This window comes from Chenopodium album, chromosome 11 (genome assembly GCF_948465745.1).
Source record: "Chenopodium album chromosome 11, dcCheAlbu1.1, whole genome shotgun sequence".
Classification (NCBI taxonomy): Eukaryota; Viridiplantae; Streptophyta; class Magnoliopsida; order Caryophyllales; family Amaranthaceae; genus Chenopodium; species Chenopodium album.
In genome coordinates, this window is record NC_137844.1 from 10,441,097 (window position 1) to 10,465,308 (window position 24,212).

General features: G+C 32.4%; 2 protein-coding genes across 2 annotated transcripts; both read right to left on the minus strand.

The window, feature by feature from the left end:
• Positions 1-2,383: 2,383 nt before the first annotated feature.
• LOC145566252 (transcription factor LHW-like) lies at positions 2,384-8,106 on the minus strand. The gene is made up of 10 exons (XM_081625727.1): positions 7,771-8,106; positions 7,086-7,310; positions 6,212-6,299; positions 6,069-6,110; positions 5,553-5,612; positions 3,501-4,820; positions 3,319-3,420; positions 2,852-2,941; positions 2,607-2,729; positions 2,384-2,518 (listed from the first exon to the last, which is right to left on the minus strand). The coding sequence occupies exons 1-10, from the start codon at positions 7,869-7,871 to the stop codon at positions 2,423-2,425; spliced, it is 2,247 nt and encodes a 748-aa protein (XP_081481853.1). The 5' UTR covers positions 7,872-8,106; the 3' UTR covers positions 2,384-2,422.
• A 13,058-nt stretch (positions 8,107-21,164) lies between these two features.
• Positions 21,165-23,694, minus strand: LOC145566254 (putative serine/threonine-protein kinase WNK11). The gene is made up of 3 exons (XM_081625728.1): positions 23,663-23,694; positions 22,818-22,880; positions 21,165-22,101 (listed from the first exon to the last, which is right to left on the minus strand). Exons 1-3 carry the CDS (start codon positions 23,692-23,694, stop codon positions 21,165-21,167), a joined length of 1,032 nt encoding a protein of 343 aa, XP_081481854.1.
• Positions 23,695-24,212: the final 518 nt, after the last annotated feature.

Below are 24,212 nucleotides of genomic sequence, written 5' to 3' on the forward strand. Positions count from 1 at the left end.
TTGAATATTGTTCAATTTTAAATAAGCTTGGTAAAATTAGTTTTTAGTTGTTGACTATAGGTATGCAAAATGTAGAGGCGATCAAATGGTGGGTTGGGGTGGGTCGAGGGTAAAAAATTCAACTCACTTGGTCGGGCCGGGTAGCGCCAAGGTTCGAGTAAAAAATGCTTGCCCAAAACCCGCAAAATTGGATCAAGGCTACTAGGATTTTTTGGGCCAAGCCAAATAAAATAAAAGACGTAGAAATGCATGTCCAAGGCCTATGAGATTTTTTTTTTTTTTTTTTTTTGAAGAAAAAAAAGGGTTGAGTTGAGCCTCACCAAACATTAGGTAAAAAATTTCTACCAACCAAAATTGGGTCGAGCCTAATATGATCAGCTCTAACAAAAAGACTCTTAAAGACATGTTATTTACAAGTAATTAACATTTAACTAATACGAGTAAATGAGTAATAACTACTAATATTTATTATTAATTACTAATTATTCCTTCTGACCTCTGTTCCATTTTTTTTCACCATGAGCCCACTTTTTTTTTTTTTCGAAGTTTTTTCTCAAGCAAAATATCTTGTCTAAGTTAGTTTTATTTTTTAGATCCAATGGTCAAGTTAATAGCTAGGGTCTTTTAAAAACTTGCAAACTAATCCTTAGCTAATATATAGCTACAACTATTAGAGTTACTCTTAATTACAAGTACTAATTACTTGTAATTTTAAAAACTTGCAAACTAGTTCTTAGCTAATATATAGCTACAACTATTAGAGTTACTCTTAATTACAAGTACTAATTACTTGTAAGAACATAACAAATTTATTTATTTATTTATTTTATTTTATTTTTTAATTACAAGTACTAATTACTTGTAAGAACATAACAATTTTTAAATTTTTTTTTTAAGCAGTAGGACCTAATCTCAGATTCGGCATTGACCTACGTGACATATGTCACTTGATCACCAACTTCGTATTAATTAAATTAATTACTATGTTTGGATAACAATAGTGAAGGAAAAAAGAGGGAAGGAAAAGGGTGGCGAGGGGAGGGAGAAGGAGACCTCCATTTTCCTTCCAAATCTCTCTAATAATGGAGGGATTTGATTTATTAAAAGTGGAAGGAAAATGGATCCCTCCCCTATCCTCCTTACATTAGGTATCCAAACATGGGAGGATGTACCCCTCCATTTCTCTTCTCTTCCTTTCCCTCAATTTCTCTCTATCCAAACATAGCGACATAGCGTAAAAGTTACACACTTACACTCGAGACCCAAAAAGCTACTCTTAGTAGCTTTTCATTTGAGGCAAAACTTATTTTGGTTGTTTGACCATAGCCTAATATAATATTTTTTTATTATTTTACAAGAAAAAAGGGATTTAATTAATAAAATATAGCAGAAAACACGACACTTACATATAATTCTTAAGAAATCAAGAATTTCAATACAAGTATATAACACTTTAAAACTAAATACATTGTTGATTCGATCAACAATTGCCTTAATAAAAACTTCATCATTAGCTCTGATTTGGCTGGAAATCCACTGATGCAAAATGAAAATACTCATGTGGTCCTTTGAATTCTTACGGAGCCTAATGTAATATAGTTCGCCTGTTTGTGTTAAAAAATTTTGGTTGTTTGACCAACTCATCAATTGTTTATATGTAGTACTAACTATATATATATTTCATAATCCTTTATAAAAATATTTAACTTAAAACTCTATTTTTTTTTTAATTTTTTTTTTATCTTTGAAAACAATATTTGGAAATATAATGAACAAGCCTTATATTTTCTACTTGTTCAACTATCTTACACTTACGTCCCAAATTGTTTACTAATTTTCGAGATTACTAAATGTAGAGATGTCTTTCAAAAAAAAAATAAAAAAAATAAAATAAAAATGTACAAATGTAAATCCTATGTTCAAAGTATATATCAAATTGTTTCAAAAATATATATATATATATATTTATTTTCAAATATATATATATATATATATATATATATATATATATATATATATATATATATATATATATATATATATATATATATTTCAATTGCGGCTAATACGGAGTAATAGTGTAATACATTTGGCTTGAAATTTAGACATGCCAGACGTTTATACAATCTTGCTCCTTGCTAACTACACCTTCAGCCTAAGCATTGACACACTAATTATCGACTACTTAACCCAAAAGACGAATAACTAAACAAACAAACGACGATTATGCATCCAATTAATCAAGCTGAGTGAAAATGTTGTATTAAGACCTCAAAACATAGCTTGCTAGATACAAACTTATTAACTTATTGTACATAATAACAACTTTCTTTCACTGTTGATCACGAAGTTTACGTTCTTGTAAATAACATAGATATCATTCATTGCCACTTCTTAGCCAACGCCGAAAAGGAATACATATTTAAGGACACAGTTGGTCTGTCATCCAGTTACCATTTTGTTGTATTATTCGCATTAGAGGCCAGAATATGTCCAATTTGTTAAACCCCTTTGAAGCCTGTAACCAATATACCGCGAATGTTTAGTGAGAAAAGATTGTGAGTAATTGATGCATAATATAACAACTATGGAGTAACGTATAATACTTCAACTATGAAGCTTGCCCACTTGTTACGACGATCTTCCATAGCCCCTTTCAAGATGGTTAGTTTTAATTTGTGCATTACTTCTGCTATTTCAAAGAAGGCTCCTTCATCATTGCAGACCATCTGTTCAACAAGGTATATAGAAAAGCCAATTTAGTTTAGTAAATTTCTAATTCATACCATTTTTTTTATTTTTTTTTTTTTGATGATTCGAAGTTCAGTAAAAGATGATAACATGCATTTACCTGTATCTGAAATTGACTAGGATGTTCCAAATCTTTTACAATAATAGGGCATGCTTTAAAGTCATTTCCACCTTCTACAGAAACATTATCCTGCAGAAAGTTAAAAAATGTCATTATATTGTTGGAAATTTCATGTTCTTTGAAGGATACAGGGCCAAGAGAAGAAGCTTATATTTGCGAAATCAGGAGGATAGCAGCCTCAGCAGGTAGATTTTTTAGCCTTGAATCAAGCATCACTCCTCCGGCCTCTTCATCCGATTCCAAATTAAAATTCCACTTGTCACGAGCAATCGTTGCTTTGAAGGATAACAAAACTTGCTAATTGTAACACATGTGAGTATGGTAGTTTCTGTACCCTGCTCAAAGTGTTACAGAAGTTTCGAAGATACATACAAATAGGATTTTCTTGAAATCAAAAAGCATATATAGTAGTAGACTAGTAGTAGTAGTTTTAAGAGTTCATGTACCTCTTGACTTCTGAATTGTTTCATTTTCTCTGCTCGTTCTGTCACGCTTTTTAAGAACATCATATGCTTTGCAGTTTGATCTAGCAGTCCATCAATGCTACTCTGTGAAGCAAAAAAACTATATTGAATTTTACAGGACAAATCAGAAAAAAGTAGTAAGTTATTTTACTAGAACTACTAACATTTGCACCATCTGGGACTAATTTGCGCAACACCTTGAGTCGATCTTGAATAAGTTGTCTATCTCTTGGCCTCGGTCTATCATTACTCTTTGGTTTCTCCTGCTTGCCCCTGCTATGTTTGGGCTTCTTGAGATTCTTATGTTCAAGCAACTTAGAAGCGCGTTCGAGTCCTTGCTTATCTGCAATTGCTGCACTTTCTAAGCTCTCCAATGAGGGGGCTGAAGTCATACCAAACATGGTTTGGTTGTCTGACATAGTGTTGCACTCCTCTGGTGCTGAGATAGTATCAGTTGTCTCTGCCAATGAGGTTACAGATGATTTGCTAGTTTCACAGCGATTGAAACTAGTACTGTCATAGGAATTATTAACTGAAGTAGCAACCACATCCGCCAAAAGATGTTCTTGTTTACCACATTCATCAACTAGTCCACACGATTCCACTGCTGGAAAACAAAATCCGTCATGACAGTACACATTTTCCTTGTAAGTGCATTCCAAGTGCCTGTCTTTGTACATTCTGAAAACTGGCTGAAGAAGTGCTGCTTGTAGCTCACAGTCTCTAGGAAAATCACTGAGATTCCTGCTGCTATTTAGGCCTACTCCTGATTCAATTGTCAGAGGAAATTTCACTTCTCTGGGAACCGGATCAGAACATCTCTCAGTACATGTTTCTGCTGAGACCCTAGCACCATCAAATTCTTCATGTCTAGGAAACATCCACATTTCTGCTGCCTCTTCTGACAAACAATCTGTAGGGAAATCGTCGAGATTTCTGCTGTTAGTGTGATTTACTGCAAATCCAGCTGCAGGTGAACAATTCACTTGTTTGACAACAGAATCAGAACATATACCACCAGATGAGTCTTCAGAGACTCTAGCATCATTGAAATCTTCTTCATGGCAAGAAAACATCCACATTGTTGTTGCAGATGGTGTATCAATACTGAGAAGTTCGCTTGTAATTGGTTCAATATTGGTATTCAAGTATGGATAAAACATGTTCTGATCATCAATAATACAGGAAATTTCCTCAAGCTCGAGAAAATTATCCTCCATTAAAGGAACAAGTTGATCATAAGTGGCTGGGAAATCGTTTTCTATGAATTCTGCATCATGAATTATATTTGTATCCTCATATTCCATACTTTGCAGGTTGGTGTAAGTGAAAGATGATTCATCGTTGCTTTCTGGTTCATCCATCAGAATCGACGAGCAAAGAAGAGGACCATCAACATAACCAGGTAACGCGATGGTTGTCATATAGGTATGAGAGAAGAATCTATCTCTAACATCAGCACATACGGCTAGATTTTCATCAACCTAATCAGTTATTAGAAACAAAAGGTATAAGCTTCATACTTTCGTACAAGTGATTGGTGAACAAGGATACTAAAATCTAAATTACAAAAAACAAGTTTGAATCAAAATCTGCCAATGAGATATCATAAATTGCCACTGTCATATATACCACAGTTCACACTAGTAGCAGAGAAAGCAATATAAGAAATACACTGTACACACCAGGTTGTTGCAGAGTTAGTATCTAGACGAAACATGACCATTAATCAAGTAAGCTAAGCCAATTATATCAGCAAACAAACATTTTTGAATCTACTTTTTTGGACATTTAAAGCATGAAGGATATTATGTAATATCCTAAATATAGCCTTTATAGGAGATTGAGACGATGTGACAAGTAAATATGGGCTTAAAAAGGATATTATTTGTGTATTTTTTTTTTTTGTTCATCTAGAGGTTTGTGTTGTTCGATCGGTTTCAAACACAAGTTACATGTGAACTGTAATTGAATTGCATAGCATCCCATAAAAGCCCATTTGTTTTTCAACACATGCAAACTACGGAGTACTAAAGTGATTCATATATGTATGCATGTATAATCGTATAGTCGTATAGATACATAAGCACTATTTATTCTTCAACATATGCATTTATTAGTACCTTTATTTAACTTGTAATAGGAGCAATATTGTCCCAATATTATATACCTAATGCGAAAAATTTTGACATTTAACAAGGTTTTTGATCAGTCACCTTTTCAAATGAGCCCAATTGCAAAACTCCATATGATAACAAAGGTGCTAGTAATGTTGTCTGCACAAAAATAAGCAAACAAGTGAGCCAAATAATGTCTCCAAGATAATTGATGCACCTTGGCAAGCAGGTTGTTAATGTTGGCTCAAATTAGTTCAGGTCATATAGAATTGATGGGTGCCCCTCATTTGCAAAAAAAAAAAAAAAAAAAAAAAAAAAAGAATTGATGAGTCATGCCACGGGATGAATGAATTCAGTTTAGTTCAGGTCATATAAAATTGAAGGGTCGTGTACTCGTGCAATGGGTATTCAAAATTTTCATTATTTGTTATTGTTGAGATTTAATTTGATATATTTGTAATATGAAATCAAATTTGGGTTAATTTCAACTTGAGTCAAAATCAGATTAACAAGTTTAATTCAAGCACAATTGAATGTGAGCTTGATAATTACTCTTATACTCTATTTGTGAGATGGATATTATAACATCATTTTTGTATGATGGAATCAACTCACCTTGATTCCTGCTGCAATGGGAAGAAGCCAATCATCAGCGTACTGCTTTCCCCAAAAAAAAAAAAAAAAAAAAAAAAAAGCATTAGTTTAGGAAAATTAAATTTATCATGCAAATTAAAACATAAGGTCAAACTCACCCCGGCCCCTAAGTTGGAAATGAGCTGAATTGATTCAATGTCATCTGAATAGATCCAGAAATCACTCTCTGCGAATGCCACTCTTCCCACCATCCTGATTAATAGATTCAAGCGAATTACAATTTTTGTCAAGTTGTACTTATAAATTACATCAATTAAAATAAATTCTTCACAGCGTTGAGATTGGTACGTGGGATTGGAAGTTTTTGAATCAGAGAATGTATGTATTTGAGAGTGTTGTGTTATAATTTGTGATTGGAAACTTAAATTATTGTGTTACTAGCTATTCATCATTTTATTGTTCAATATACATGTGTGGACATTATGGAAAAAATATTTTAACACCATTATTAATAGGAGGATCAGTCTAAAAGGTCCTTTTATGTAGATTTTTTTGTTGTAAAGGTCTTTTTTATTAAAGAAGGTGGATTCTTTTATCAAATTTGGGTTGTGGACTTGTGGCAATGGTCTTTTGATCAGATTTTGGCCATTGATTGTTTTCCAGCAAAAAAAAAAAACAGTCGCGTGCACGTGACCACTTAAAATTCATTTTATTTTATTTTTATCCCCAACCCACCCCCAATTCCCTTTTCTTAAACCCTAATTTCACCATCTTCAACCTGATTGCGAATCTTATTATATAGTCCCTCAAATTAAACTTAAACTCAAACTGAGCTTGATAAACAATTTTTAATTAGTAACTAGTAAGTACAAACCTCACTATTAAGTTGAGTAATTACTAAAGTTGTTGCTTGGCTAACTCTATGTTTAGTCCAGTTGAATAGTTGATCTCCATATTCAAACTAACAAACACCCCATCATAAATTCATAATTATTCCATTCTTCCGAAATAAATTAAATAGTGTAAGAGAGATCATACCCATCTCCTAGCAAATATTGACAACATGACATATCAGCAAGTGCAAATTCAATAGGATAGCATACTCCCAAGGATTGTACACCATCACAAATGTTTATTGCTTCATATCCAAAACTTTGTATGTCTTCTTGACTTGATGAGTTATTAGGATTGCTTGATAGGCTTTGACATGGTTGCTGTAACGACCTATCGGAGTCGCAATACACATCTTCACAGGTCAATACCCTAATGAAAATAATCAAGTTTTAGTGCATACATGGTGAACAACTGGGTTTATATCCAACAATCATTACAACCTGCTATCAAACATTTAGCAAGGACGATTCCATATATTCAATTTGATACGTGTAGTAGTCTTAATGTCTATTGACCTTTCTAAAGGTCTCAATTCTACATACTACCTCCATCACATATTATGTGTAACTTTTGAAAATTTAATATCTCACAAATAATACTTAAAACTTACACGTTGTACATAAATAATATATAACATAAGTAGTATATAAAATTAAGCATATGTAACAATGCTACGTTATATCCCTTCTAAAATCGTCACATTACCATTATATAGCGTACATAGTTAATTTTTGAGAAAATGACAACTTTTTTAGAACATCAAGTGATTAATTAGAGGCCGGGATTAATATAATAGTATTATATGACCAAAAACGAAAGAATATCTTACTTGTAGTTTTCTACTTGTTGAAGCTTCCAAAACACAGCATAGCTCCATTGAGAACTAGTGCAGAGATTTTTAAGCAATTGCCTTAAGGCAACAGTTTCCATCAGCCAAGATTAGTATTATAAAAGTTATGATTTTTTTAAAACCAAAACTGAACTAACCAATATATTGCAACACTTTCTAAGTTATATAATCTTCGTTAGCTACCACTGTATGAAGCTCCTCCGGCTTGTCGAACTCGAAAACTTGCCCTTCTTTTTAGCAATGGCCACATCCCAAGAAGCAACCAGCACATTGCTAAGTTTAACTCACTTTTTTCATGAAGCAATTTGCCATTTAAATTGTTGTTCATAAAAACTCGATCGGTCCAATGTTATACGTACCACATGCAACAATCTTTACTCGCAAAATGATCTGCGCAAACAAGATCGTGACAACAATTAGCACCTAAAGGCAATTTTCCATGCACGTTCAGTTGTAAGACTTGTAACTTGTACATGCTACATTTAAGGTTATTAATTAATAATTTCTTTGCTCATGTGCTAGTACCCTGTGATAATATGGGCCCAAAAATGGCCTGAAGGATATTATGCATGAATTGATGAATATGTAACATGATAGTAAATTTTAGATTTGTTACTTTGTTTTTTTGAAAAATTAAAGCATAAAGATGAAAATTAATGCAATGCAATGGTACTCAATACTACACTCTTTCATTAATAATTGCAACAATCTTGTATGAAACTAGTCAACGCATAACTTTGACTTCAAATATAGATCTCATCAGCTACACAATCAAATTATTATAGAGAATATACACCAATTAGTCTCATCTGTATAAGATATACTTTCTCCATTTTTTTAGTTGATTTGTTTTATTAGTCATGTATGCCAGTGTACAAATTCAACGATTGATATATGTAATTATCGATAATAAAAAACTATAAAAAGTGGATATTTTGAAAATATATATTCTGACAAATCTAACAAGATCTCACATGAGTATATTTTTTTATTGTGCATAAAACACTAAATATGATCAAAGAAGAGTGTGTAAATAGTGCTAAAGTCAAGATGTGTCAACTAAAATAACAAGTGTAGTATATTAAGTCATGTGTCATTTACTCGTAAAAAAAACAAAAGCCCCTAGCGGGTCGAAAAAGAAAGGATAGAGAAAGAAGTGTAATATGTGGTGAGTTAATTTTATTATCTTACATCAACAATTTCATCTTCAATTCTAATACAATAGTAAATTATAAAAACTACGTTCATCAACAATTGGATTACTAATTATTATTGGTTGAAGTAATGCAATAGTAAAGATAAAAATTACATTCAGATCTCATACACAATGATTATGATTTTGCCAATTAAAATCTTACATGATTTATATTATACCCTGAATTTTTATTTTATTATTATTATTATTATTATTTTTTTATTGTAGATGTCGTATTACTTTTTTCTAAGGTTGAAGTTTGCAAAGTTTTTCATCAATCTTTGACTTTGATTTTAATACATCAAAAGATTACAAGTATATACTTATTTGATTTAGATACAAAATCAACAATTCAACATCAATCTATCAATTTTTGTCATAAAAGCAAGTCTCTTACAACTTCTCCCTTAGCTTACATACAAAAACTTGAGAGTGAGGGATAATTCAAGTGGTTAGAGTTTTCCTCCTGATTCTAGGAGGTCCTGAGATTGATTCTCACCCACGCCCCTTGTGGCTCTCTAAACACCAAAAACATACAAAAACTTACCCTTTATTACAACAAACTACCTTAAAACATAACTAATTAAGGCAAAGCGAGCTGAATAAAACTAGGATGTACTCATCATATATAGTTAAACATTATTGAAAATGTTAGTTAAACATGCATAGTCTATATATGAAAGTAAAGTAAAAAAGAAAAATAAATAAATAAATAAACAATTAACAACCAAAGACAGCATATATAGTTTCAAATATTCATATAGTACAACTTTAAGAAATATATTTAATGTTTATATAACGTAATATATGATTATATGCAAATAACAAACGCTTAAACAAGGGGATGGTCGAGAACAGAAATATTACCGGGCTTGGAGAAGCTAGATGTCTGAATATCAACGACATGCATAAATGTTGTTAGTCAATAGCCCTTCATCTTCAATTTATTCCACAAAGATTTGAATTCGATTTCTAGAAATTAAAAAAGAAAAATCTCGATCAATTTAGAGAGGGAAAATTAGAGATTAGAAGTTGAATAAATTGATGAAATATATTTGGTGGATTTATAAAGAGAAATAATGTTTTTGATTTACTAATAGAGGTATCTCGGTTGCAAGTCGCCGCTTATTTGTATTAATTTTTCTGTTTTGGGGTTTAATATAATTAATAATTTGGTGTGACGTAGACTTGACAGATCTATTAAGGTTTTTTAATTTAGTGATGAGCTGTGGTACACTTAATGTGTCCACTTACTTTTTGTCCTTTGTTGAATTTGTATAATCAGAGTATTGTCTTTGGTTGATTTTGTAATAGAGTATTGTATTTTTCAATATGGAAGCTGAGAAGATATCAACCTACTACGGAGTACCATTTCATGTTTTATACTCCGAAGTTAATGCTTGGCTGATTTGGTTATTCTCGTCTTAAATTATAATGTTATTGATGAGATTTGAAGGTGAAGGATTCCATTCATTCACGTATTTTCCTTATTTTCAAGTGTTTTATGTAAGAATTGATGTTTGGATTGATCAGAGTCTTTAAAAAAAAAAATTAATAAAAAAACCTATATATGTAAGCAATGTTTCGGTTTTAAACTAACATTAGACCAGCAAATTAGAACATACACCAGTTTCATGCTAATATGCAATTTTGATATACCCCGTATTATTAGATTGCAGCTAAAACACATACTTAAAAGTATAGACATTATTACTCGTATAAGGGTAAAATTATATGTAGCCCTTATAACTAAAAATAAGCATTATATATATATATATATATATATATATATATATATTTTTAATTTGGTATGTATAAATTTAAAAACACATGTATATATCACGTACAAATCGGTGTAATTAGTTTCATACACAATTATTGTATTCCGAGTAATAAACCAAGACATTAACTGAGTTCAAAATTGAGACCACTCACATATTAATTGAAGAGTCTCGCACATATCAGCCCAGGTTGGTATAAGTGGGCAAACCCCATAAAAATTAGAAGGGAAGTATAAGAAAATCTGAACTTCCAAATTCCAAATTACTCTAATGGGAATTTGATAGCCGAGATATAAGTACAAATCTTATAATCTAACCAATTAGGCAATTACTCCCTCCAAATATAGTTCTTATTTTTGTTTTGAGGCCTCTCAAAAAGTTGTTCCCATTTTATATATTAGCATTTTTAGACACTATGAAAATAGCAAATTACCTTCATATTTTTTTAATTCACTCAGCTACAACATTTTCTCTAACTATTTATACTACCCTTACCCTTGAGCATATACTTTATACTTTATAGCTACAATTTTTTTCATGTATATATTATTTAATTTGTGGTTCGCTCATATATCTTGTACATTCCACTCTTTTTATGTACTTTCTCCTTCCAGTTCTCAATTCTAGCTTGTGTTTGTGTCAAATGGAAATGAACTGTACATAACTATACATAAGAGAATTGAGGGAGTACTATTTGGTACGATTTCAAATAAAATGTCAGAATGAGACAATAATAAGAGAACAGAAGGAGTATAAACTTAAACTATTAAGTATGCGTAATGTCAACTTGATAATAATTTTTTCCTTAGATCACTAATTCACCGGATACTTCTGAAATATTCTTTATTTATATATTAATTCACTAGAAACTGTCCAAACTGATACTGATCAGTAATTCAATTAATTCTGCTAGACAATATTATTATAACAAGTTTGACTAAGTTAACCAATCATGAAATCACTTAATTATTATATAAAAGTGTATTATGTGGTCACCAACCATGCACGATAGCCAGAATCACTTAATTGTATCCGTTAATTGACCACTAACGAGATGTAGTATATACGGAATCTCTAAGAATATAAAGGCACGCATATAGCCTATGTCAAACAAGAATCTATAATAATTGACTATCCAGCATATCTATCGAGAGGCAAATCACGCAGTGGATTGAATTGCTAACGTGGGGTATTTAATTTATGATAATATGGATATTAATGTTTGTAATAATTCTATTTTGTATTTTATTTTTTCGACTGACACATTAGGAATACCCTTCGTGAGGAGGGCTTCCTAATAATTTTTTATCTTACCATTTAAAAAAAAATATAGCCTATGTCAAACAAGAATCTATAATCTTATGAATAATCAATCAATTAACCTATACTAAAAGCAAACCTAAAGTGACACTTGTCACGGTGTCATTACAAAATTTCCCGCCTTTTTTACTTTCCTTTTTTTTTTTTTTTTTTTTTTTGTTTTGTTTTGTTTTGTTTTGTTTTGTTTTTTTGTTTGTTTTGTTTTTTTTTTTTTTTTTTTTGTGTGTTTGTTGTTGAAATTTAATGACTTCCATTTTATAACATACAAATAATTCTTATTTCCATTTTGATAGCACATTTAATCCAATCATACTCAATTAATTTTTTTTAACACATATTCTTTCTATATACGAGATATCTATTAATTACAAATATTGAAATATACTATAGATTAAAAATAAGGTATTGAAATACATCATTATCTAAGATTATTATAATATTATCAATTTTTTTTCTATTTGACAATCTAATTTATTTAAATTAAAAATAGAAAAATAATTTGGTAGCATACTTTGAATAAATCTTAAAATTATATCTAATGTTTACAAGAACAACTGAACAAAATCATAAAATCATTCTATTATATTATACTCCCTCCATTTTTTATAAGCTAGAATTATCGAGACACAACTTTGACCATCTATATTTTTAATTAAATATTATTAAAATTATGGAAATAAAAAATTATAAAAGCAAACATTATGACAATAATCCAACAACATAGGATGTGTTTGGTAACTAGCTTATTTGACCTACATTAGCTTATTGACTATTAAATAGGTCAATTCAAGGTGTTTGGTAAGTAGCTTGTTTAAAGAGCTTATTCCACTAAATAAGCTCTTTTTCAAAAAGCTCCTTTTGGGAGCTTTTTCAATTAGCCTATTCAATTCTTATATTGAAATGACACTTATACCCCCATTTAATTAAAATTTCTAATATGAACTACCTACCTTACAATTGGTTTATTGGTCATTTCACATAATCAATTAGCTTTAAACAATCAGCTATTTACCAAACACTTTTCTACAATCTAATTACTCTGATCTATGCATTTATGCAATGTAAAACCCATACTACTCACTAAAAATATATATTTAAAAAAAGTTAATTACATAATACTAATTATCATAAAGTAATATAAAATCAACTAAATTTTTATATTATGCCGGTCAAAGTGTGTTAACAAATTATAAGGACAAATGTACATGAGTTCACATATGGGTCAAAGTGTGTGAACAAATATAAGCTAATATTTTCATTTTCTTATGTAAAACCTTATAGCTTCTAAATTTCTATTACTATATTATTTATTTTTTTAATAAAATTCAATTCAATAACCTTTATGAATTTGGTATTAATTGGTATAAATTAAAATTCAAGTTATTTTGTTACAATTTTTTTTTTTTTTTGGATAAAATATTGTTGAATAATTAACACCATCATTTATAATTTTTGTTGTAAAGTTTAATTATGACCGTGCATGGCACGGGACTTAACCTAGTGTGTGTATATATATATATATAATAATAATAACCGTTGATGTCACCATTGCCTATGTGTCACTTTTTTATTTAATTTTTTCCCTCCAAAATGCAAGGATGATGTCATATTATTTTTGCTTTTTAAGCTACCCTATTTAACATAACTTGGAAAATATATTCCATTTGAATTTTTAAATTTTAAATTTTGGGTTTTCTACAAATGTTATGCTATTTGGTTATTTATGAGTTGTTAACAATAGTTAATACGGAGTAATATAATTTAATTGAAATTTCTTAATTAAATATGAAAATTATGCACTTTCGGGAATTGTATATTCATATTTAATTAGAAATTAGTTAGGAAAAATGAGGAAGTTATTTTCTTTCAGTACGTGTTAAAAAGTCTATAATTCAATTCTTATTTTAAAACTGTGCATCGCACGAAGTTAATCTAGTAAATAAATAAAGTAGAGGGTGCAAATAAGATGATTCTTACTATTATGGAAATGGTCTTCAAGTGATATAATGTAAGATGCAACCATTGTAAAGCCTTTCGAATAATTAAGAAAAATAATTCATTGGTTGTTGCGTGCAATCGATCTAGATTTAAGATGAAGGATTGGAGTAATTGAAGGGAAAGGAAAATGGAAGGAGGTGTATTGGAAATAGAGGGTGTATTAGGAGATAAGACAAAATGGGTGTCATTTTTTGTAATACTACTGTAGTTTAAAATTGTTTGAGATGATTTTATTGCAGTCATTTGAACCTTGGTGTATTAATGGTAGAGTCTAATGATTTTTTCATTTTGTTTCAGTACAATTTTTTTTTAAAAATCATTCGTAATTCTTGTGTGTGGCTCAACTACTAATGGCGGGTTCCAGCAAAATAGAACTAAAGAAAGATTTGTAATTGGATCAAGTTGATTTCTATATAATAGGTTGAGATTTTTTTAGGGTTTGAAGAAAAACAGAATAATTGGATCTAGACCAAGATATATTCAAATTGATGGTAATAAAGATAGCTATTTTATAATGGTAGGGTTTGGTTGTTACATGCAAACCAAGATATATTCAAATTGATTCACCTTTATTTTATCATTTAGGGTCTGTTTATATTTACTGAATTACGCTGAACTGAACTGAACTGAACTGATTGGAGCTGAACTGAACTGATTAGAGCTGAAATGAGCTAAAATGAATATTTTATGAGAGAGGGAAATTAGGAGTTGAATTGAACTGAATTGAAGTGAACTGATTGGAGCTGAACTGAACTGAAATTAAGTAAATGTGAACAGACCCTTAGTTAGTTACTACTTAGATGAAGTACTGCACGGTAATTACTAAATTTTCCAAGTATATTGTAAAAAATTGCAATACTAATTCCATCATTATTATTTTATACTTATACGAATGTCAAGGTTATTACTAAAGTATTATACTTTTTTTTTTGAAACACTAAAGTATTATACTTTATTTATAAAAAAATAAATAAACTAGGTATATATGATTTTTATATTAAAAAATAAAATTAAAATCTAGTTTAATACCCGTGCTATTATTAATATTACTTTTAAGTGTAAAATAAAGGATATACATGTACATATATATGTTATCAAAATGTTTTTTTTAAAAATTGAAATAAACTTTATTGCAAACAGTAGTAAAGTAGGAAAAAACAAAAACAGAAAAAAAAAAAATGATAATATTATACTCCATCCGTTTCATAATAATTGGACACAGTAAGGTTGACACAAAGTTTAGAAAAATTATAAGGTCGGGACCAAAAGGAGAATTTTTTTAACATATAGTATAGTAAGTGGGATATATTTAATTGTTTGTAGGAGAGATAAATAATAAAAAAGTAGTGTAAGTTTCTTCAAAAAAAAAAAAAAAAAGGAAGTAGTGTAAGTGGGGTTGGTAGGAGAGAGAAATATATATATATATATATAAAGTTGTGGGTTCTTATCAAATAAAGAAGTGTTGCAATTAATATGAAACAGATGAAAAAAAAAAGTGTTGCAATTATTATGAAACGAGGGGGTAGGAATTTACGATAAAATTATTAATTTAATATTTACTTAATCTTTGTTCAATTTTTCTAAATACACAATATAAAATACGTTTTTTGTGAAAATCTCACTACTAGAAAAAGCTCAATTTTCGACGGATACCAAAATCTGTCGAAAAAGTCAAAATTTCCGACGAATTTAAATTCCGTCGAAAATTTCCGACGACTTTAGATTTTCCTTCGTAAATTTCTGACAGAATTTAAATCTGTCGAAAAAAACTTAGTTTCCTACGGAAATTCCGTCGGAAAACAATTAATTTCCGACAGAATTAAATTCTGTCGGAAATTTCCTACGGAATCAAATTCCGTCGTAAAATTTCCAACGGAATTTTAACTAGTTCCGACGGATTTCACTTTATGTATGTATGTATGTATATATATATATATATATATATATATATATATATATATATATATATATATATATATATATTAAATAAAACCCGAAACCCTACGGCATCACCTGCCCCCTTTTCCCCTTCATTTTCACTTTCTTTTCTCACACCTCTCATTCTCAGATTCTCTCTCTTCTCCTTCCCTGCTCTTTTCCTTCTCTCTTCGATCTTGTTCTTCTCCTTCTCCTCCTCATTTCTTCTGTCTTCTGCTTCTCCATATTACTCCTCCTTTTCTCGATCTTTTTCTTCTCCTCTTCCTTTTGTCACCGCCAAACGCCGCTGCTCCTAGCTTCTACGCCATTTCAATTTTTAAGGTTTTTAAGGCCAATTTCGACCAAGAAAACCCTAGATCAAGAGTTTTCTTGGTCGAATTTGGCCTTATTAACCATGTTTGAGGTTAAATTTAAAGTCGATTTCGATTTAAAAGGTATGTTTTCTTGTTTTAATTTTCTTTTTTTTTTGGTTAAGTTTTAGGATGTGGTTATGGTTTTCGGCGATTGTGGTGGCTGGTTTTAGGTGGGTGGAGGTCTGGTTCGGTTAGGGTGGGTGGTGGAGTGTTTCGCTTATGATGGGCTGTTTGGTCGGATTGGTTAGGGTTGTAGATCTGGGTTTATTAGTTTAGGTGGGTTTGGGGTTGTAAATCTGGTTAGGGTTAGTGTTGTGGTAGCGCAGTGGGTGATTGTGGAGAATTTGGGTTAGGGTAGGGTTGTGGTGGTGGGATTTGTAGGCAGATCTGGGTTGGGGGTGGCATGGTGAGTGGTGGTGGCGGTGGGAGGTGGACAGGGGTGGTGGGAGCTGTTTTATTTGAGGGTTTTATATATTGTGGTGGTGGTGGGAAGGGGTGGTGGATCATTCGGGTTTTTAGGTGGTTGGAGGTGGTGATACGCCGCAACGGTGGTGGTGCGGCGTGTTTTTTTTTTAAATTTTTTTTGCAGCATTTTCCTCCATCGTAATTTTCCGATGGATTTAAATCCGTTGGAAATTTACGACGGATATTTTCGGTACCAGAAAAACCGCTTTTGACAAAAATTCCGTCGGAAAAGGTCAATTTTCATACAACTCCTTTTCCGACGATCAGTTCTGACGGAATTCCGTCGGAAACGTCTTTTCCGACGGATTTCAGGGTTTAAATTCCATCGGAAATGGCCTGTTTTCTAGTAGTGTCTTTTGCATATATATATATATACTTCACAATCTAATAGAATGGATACCTTAGGGTTGGGTCATGAAACATTTCGGATTGGGTCATTTTAGGTTACTAGTCAAGAAATATTCAACCCTTGCCCAAAGTTTTGGGTTCGGGTCAATCAACGTGCTTTGAACATTTATTTTATTTAGTTCATTTTTTGCTAATTTTTTTAAATTTTTTTTAAATTTATTAAAGCGAACATTTTCACCAACATTATTATTAGTAATTACATGCCTACTAGATAACAAATCGTCAGAAAAACACATAATTTCTTAACTAATTCTGTATTATTGATATATTTTAAATTTTGACATATAGATTATAAATTCATGGACATTTTGGGAGAAACTACCTAATAAAGCCTAAATTTTGTGAGAAACTACCTAATAAAAAAAATGTTGTAAGAAACTACCTAATAAAAGATAAAATGTTGTAATATACTACCTTTGACTGAAATTCCATCGTTGACTTAATTTTAGGATGTTGATCCACCTTAGAACACCCCCAAAACCACCGTGAGGGTTAGTTTTCAAGGTGGTAAGGTTATTTTCGGGGTGGTTGAAGGATATTCCGAGTTGGTGAGGGTAGATTAGTGTTTCGGGATGGTGGTTTTTAGGGTTAGAGGTGGTGGTTTTGGGGTTGAAAGGTGGTTTACATGTGGTGGAGATGAGTTCAAGCAAGTTGTGTTAATTTTGGGAATGAAAGCGGTGGTTTTGGGAGTGTTTTGAGGTCGATCAACAGTGAAAATTCAGTATAGGTAGTGTTTTACAACATTTTATTTTTTGTTAGGTAGTTTTTTTACAACATTTTACTTTTATTAGGTAGTTTATTACAACATTTTTTTTATTAGGTAGTTTCTCGCAAAATATGGGTTTTATTAGGTAGTTTTTGACAAAAAGCCCTAAATTTATCTTAAAATTCAATAAACAACCCGGACATCGCACGAGGCACAAAACTAATTTAACATTGAAAATAAAACTCTAACTAACTTTTTTATCCTACAAAATCTATCTAAATCTAGGGCTGTTCATCAGTTCAAGACCGGGCCGACCCGTACCAAAACGAAGACCGAAAATTTTAATTTCAAGAATCGAAGACCGGACCGGTTAAGTTAGGACCGAACCCGGACCGGACCGCTTTGGACCAATTTTAGAGTTTTATTTTAAAAATGCTAAATTTTTAATTATATTATGAAAAACTCGAAAAAAGTATAGGAAAAACTCTAATTTTTGCGTCTTTTTTTGTATGATACTCCCTCCGTCCCTAAATTACATTTCTACTTCTCTCTATTATGTGAGGAATAAATGATAGAATTGAAGTAGGAATGTAATTTAAAGATAGGTCGAATGCACACATTCGAGGCCTTAGTTTTATAGGTGGGGATAAATTTTATTGTAAGGGTGGTTTGTACTGGTTTGGATTTGATGCTCTTAAACAAACAAGTCTCGTCAAAATTAATTTTTTCCTCGGTGAATCTATAGTAATTTTCGGTATGTCTTTGGATTGTACCTTCATATGGGTTTTGGTCGAGGATGGTGGGAATAAATCATGGCGGCTGTGGTATACCGGAGATGCAAATTCAAAAGCCTTTTGGTTTCTTACGAGAAGTATTTGTACGGGGATTTTCAATGTTGAGAAGATTACATTTTTTGAATTTGATAATGATAGACTGTATTCTTATAATTATAAAAGTCACCACACACAACATGTGGAAAATACATAAATTTTTTGTGACTTTTAAGGAGAGTTTAGTACTGTATAAAAATAACCAAGGGTTTTGACAAGACGGCTGAATATCGAAGAAGATCTGTAAAAGTTTGTTCATGTTTTCTTGAAAAAGCTTCATGTGTTATAAGAAAAGAGGATGGATGAGTGTGAACTGCGAAGTGTTATGTTGCTTGTTCTTCATCTTTACTTTAAGTAATGGTTCTGCGATACGAAATTGCTGTATGTTTAACATGGTTTCCTTTGTAGGAACATGAAATTGACGTAGGTTTAATTAGAGCTATCAAAAGTTGACCCGACTCGAAATACCGACTCGAATCCGATTATTAACCGACTCGTCTAAACCCGAAAATATGGTGACCCGAACTGACCTAACCCGACCTGAAACCAACCCTAGACCCGAGTTGACCCGAATATTTGAGACCCGAACCTGAACATGAACCGACCTAGAGATGACCCGACCCAAATGTATTCCGTAAATTATTGACCTGAACCAAACCTGATCTGAACCGAAATTGAACCAAACCCGTTTTAAACCGTCAAAATTCGAATTTAAGCCGACCTGAATTCAACATGACCTATTCCTAAACCAACCCGAATTTAACCCGACCTGTTACTAACCCGACTCGAAATTCAACCCGACCTAATACAAACCCGACTCGAAATCAACCCGACTGGTTATTGACCCAACCCAAATTCAACTCGACTTGCTATTGACACGACCCGAATTTTACCCGATATATTACTAACCTGACCCAAAACTCAACCCGATAATGACCCGACTTGGAAATGACGACATGATTAGAACCCACAAATTATTGACTTGCCGACTTGAACCCGAGAATGACCCGACTTGCAAATGACCCGACACGATTATAACCCGCAAAGTATTGACTTGCTGACTTGAACCCGAGAACGACTCGACTTGGAAATGACCCGACCTGATTATAACTCGCAAATCATTGACTTGCCAACTTGAATCCGAGAATGAACCCACTTGCAAATGACCCGACCTGATTTAACCTGCAAATTATTGACTTGCTGACTTGAACCCGAGAATGACTTGACTTGAAAATGACCCGACCTGATTATAACCCGCAACCCGAGAATGACCCGACTTGGAAATGACCCGATCTGATTATAACCCGCAAGTTATTGACTTGAACCGAACCCGACATGAACCTGAGAATGACCCAACTTGAAAATGACCAAACTTGATTATAACCCGCAAATTATTGACTTGAACCGAACCCGAGAATGACCCTACCTGATTATAACCCGCAAATAATTGACTTGAACCAAACCCGACTCAAACCTGTGAACGATCCTAACTCGTTTTAACCCGTAAAAACCCGAATTTAACCCGACCTATTATTCACCCGAACCGAATGTAACCCGACCTTTTATTAACCCGACCCAAACCCGGTAAAATGTATGACCCGACTCAAGCATGACCCAACCCGAACCCGACCCGCATAGGTTACGACATTAACCCGTATTGACCCGACCCAAGTTAACCCGACCCACACTAACCCAACCTAAACCCGACCCGTTTACCCAAATTGACAGCTCTAGGTTTAATTTGGTTTAAATCAAATTCACCCTTAATTCCCAAGTTGACATAACACAACACTACTTGACTACTTCTAATTGATCCTATTAACTTAATCCGGATTAAGTTGAACACTTTAATCATCAAAGAATTCTATTCAATTAACTCTAATTGGTCATAGTGTCATACTAACTTGATCCGCTTTAGTTGAACACTTTATTTAAAGAATTCTAGTGACATAAATTTATAGCCCGTGCTTAATTATAGTAAAGAGATGAAAGGATTGAAAATTTTTTTTATAAAAAAAAAAAAAGACATAGAATGAAGCTACTAATTATAAAGAAAGAAAATCAAATTGCAGTGTCTCTGCTTTTATTAAAATCTTATAACTAACACACCAATGTTCATTTGTCTAAATCACACAATTACAATGAAAATTAATCAAGAAACGAAACAATTCAATCCCAGTTGGACCTAAAACTGAGAAATCATACTTATTGACACACTAAGTATCACTAACATACCTAGAATTATTCAGAACATTTCTGTACTATGACTAAAACTGATGAATCTAGAAATAAGCTACTGACATGCCAAGATATAACAGATTTCTGAAGCAACTATACTCTGTCTTCCTGTTGCCACTTCCCTTATCTTAAGCACTCCCATCAGACTTTTCGATCACTTTGCTGCCTTGCGAGTCTTTGCGCCATCAGTCGGGCATTTTCAGAAGCAGCTGCAGCTGCATTAGTGTTGAAAGAACGCTGCAGTTGAAATACAGGCCCAGCAGATGGTACTGATGTGCTGCTAGAAGGCGCAGTCCTCGATCTAAGAAACGGGTCTTTCAGGAGATCAGTTATTGTAGTTCCAACATCAGCATGAAACACACACACCTGAATGAAGCTCTTAAGCCCTCGGTCTTGTACCTTTTTCAATAGCCTCATATCCATTGTTCGTGATGTGCTGTCTGCAGCATCCTTATTCACCATCTGTAGTGCGCACAACCCAACACAGTTTATCTCAGACCATTCCATCCTACGAGTATAATCAATCTTATACTGAGGACTACTCTTGGGTGCAAGAATCTTCGCGACACTCAAATCTCCTAGCTTAATCGTGCCTGAATTTCCAACAACAAAGATGTTTTCACACTTGAGATCATTGTGAATAATAGGTTCATTTTGACTGTGAAGAAAATCAAGCCCTGACAGAATCTGTTGACACCATTTCTTGATTGCAAAACTGTTTTCTTTAACCTGATGTTTCTGAGTGTAATTCTTCAAATTCCCAGAATAAAGCTCAGTAATCATGTTGAACTCAACTTTGGTTTCTGCGTCAACCCAATAATGGTAGCATTTTATTATGTTCTGATGATTAAAATTCTTCAACAACTTAGCTTCTCTAACCAAAGTAAGAATATCATTCCGTTTAAGAAATTTCTTACACCAAGCAACTTCTCTGCCATTATTGTTGTCATATCCCAAATAAACTTCTTTATGATCGCCTTCATCAATCAGCTTACTGTACCTTGTGTAATGCCCTGTAGGATCTGTCTCCATAACCGTATAATCGTCGTTTCCTCCGCTTGAACTCGAAGCTGCCATACTAGTTAATAACAACAGCAAAACAGAACTAAAGAAAGATTTGTAATGGAATCTAGCTAATGAAGTTGGTTTCTATAGATGGATGGAATTTTCGTAGGATTATTAGGAGAAAAAACAGAATATTTGAATTGAATAATGGGGTTGAAGATGAAATGAATTAGAATGATAGAGTAAAAGGGTATTTATAATGGCAAGTGTTTGGGTTGTTACTTATATCCAAACCGACTAATCTTCAGTTGTAGTAGTTAGTTAAGTCAGTTATCAAGATCAAGATTTAGAAAATGCCCTTTCTTGATTTTTTTTTTTTTTTTAAAAAAAAAAAATCTTTAATTAGCCCTATATTCAAGAAAGATTTATTTTGATTAACAGGTTTTATTTTTAAATGACTAGTTGATTACTACCAAAAATAATCGTTTGTGGAAAATATTGAAAAATGTGACTTGTGAGTATACATACGAAATAACATACTGTATTTATAATGGTAAATATTTCGCTGTTAATTATGTACAAACCATAATATAAACAAACCCGACTAATCTTCAATCTATCCACTTGTAGTTAGTTAAATCTGTTATCAAGATCAAGAATCAGAAAATGCCCTTTCTTGATTTTTTGTTTATTTTTTTTTCTTCTAATTTTATTAAGTGACTACCTAACTAAATTCGTTTGTTTAATTTTAATTTTAGAGGACAAATGGCCTGGCTTTGCCCTGCTCACCTCATCAGAGTAGTAGAGGTTGCATAAACATAGTCAAAGTCACCCTCATCATCAACCAAGACCCTATTAGTAGAGAACTAGCTAGAGATGACACGATAATAAAGACACTAACTATAAAGAAAGAAAAACAAATTGCATAGCCTCAAGTTTTATTAAAATCTTATAACTAACACACCAATGTTGTGACACTAATTACATTTCTGTACTATTAGCCTCAACAAAGACCCTATTAGTAGAGATGACACGATAATACTATGCTCTAGCCAGCTCTAATTGTGATACTAACTTGATCCAGCTCACGAATTGAACACTTTATTTAAGATCTCTAGTGATGGAAAATTATTGCTCGTGCTTAAGACACTTAATAGTAATTAAGTTATTGAGTCCTTTCAAAAAAAAAAAATAAAAAAAATTATAGAGTAACGAGATGAGAGGATTGAAAAGTAAAGAAATTGTATGTGGAAAGACACTAATTACACAATAAGAAAATCAAATTGCATAGTCTCACATTTTATTTAAATCTTATAACTAACACACCAATGTTCATATAATTAATTCATACACATTAACAAATGACAATGAACGAAAGATTTTAATCTCAGTTGGACCTAAAACTAAGAAATCATACTTATTGAAACACTAAAGTATCACTAAATACCTAGAATTATTCAGAAAATTCCTGTACTATGACACAAACCAAAGTCTAATTTGTACTAAAGAATCAATTAAACTGATGAGCCTAGAATAAGCTACTGCCAAGAAATAACAGCCTTCTGATGGAACTATATATTGTGTCCTCCTGTTGCCACTTCCCTCATTGTATCTACTCCGATCAGACGATTCACCTTGCAAGTGTTTCCTGATTTGGCAGACCCATTGCATTAGCTGTCAGTCGGGCCTCTTCATCATCAGATGTGCCGATTGATGTTAGGCAAGACAGGCATTCCCTCTTCATCAGCAGATGCATTGATGTCAGGCAAGACAGGCATTCCCTCTTCAACATCATCAGATGCATCGATGTTATGCAACACAGGCATTCCATGCTGCTGCTGCTGCTGCTGCTGATCCTGCTGCGCGTCTTGGTTCTGTTGGACCTCTTCATCAGATGCGGCTGCATTATTGTCATCAGGCATTCCATGCTGATGTTGTTGTTGTTGCTGATCCTGTTGCGCATCTTGGTTGTGTGGCATTATTATTGGGGGAGCACTTGTCTGATGATTCACAACAGTTCTCTCAGTAGATGAAATCCGAAGAGATGAAACACTGTCAAAGATTAAAACCATGTTACTGTCACTGCCCTCATTGCTATCATATTCAGCCACAAGTTTTGCTATCATATTCACGCCCTCTGTTGATTTCCCTAGCAGACGGCAGAAGCAATACATCCCTCTGATC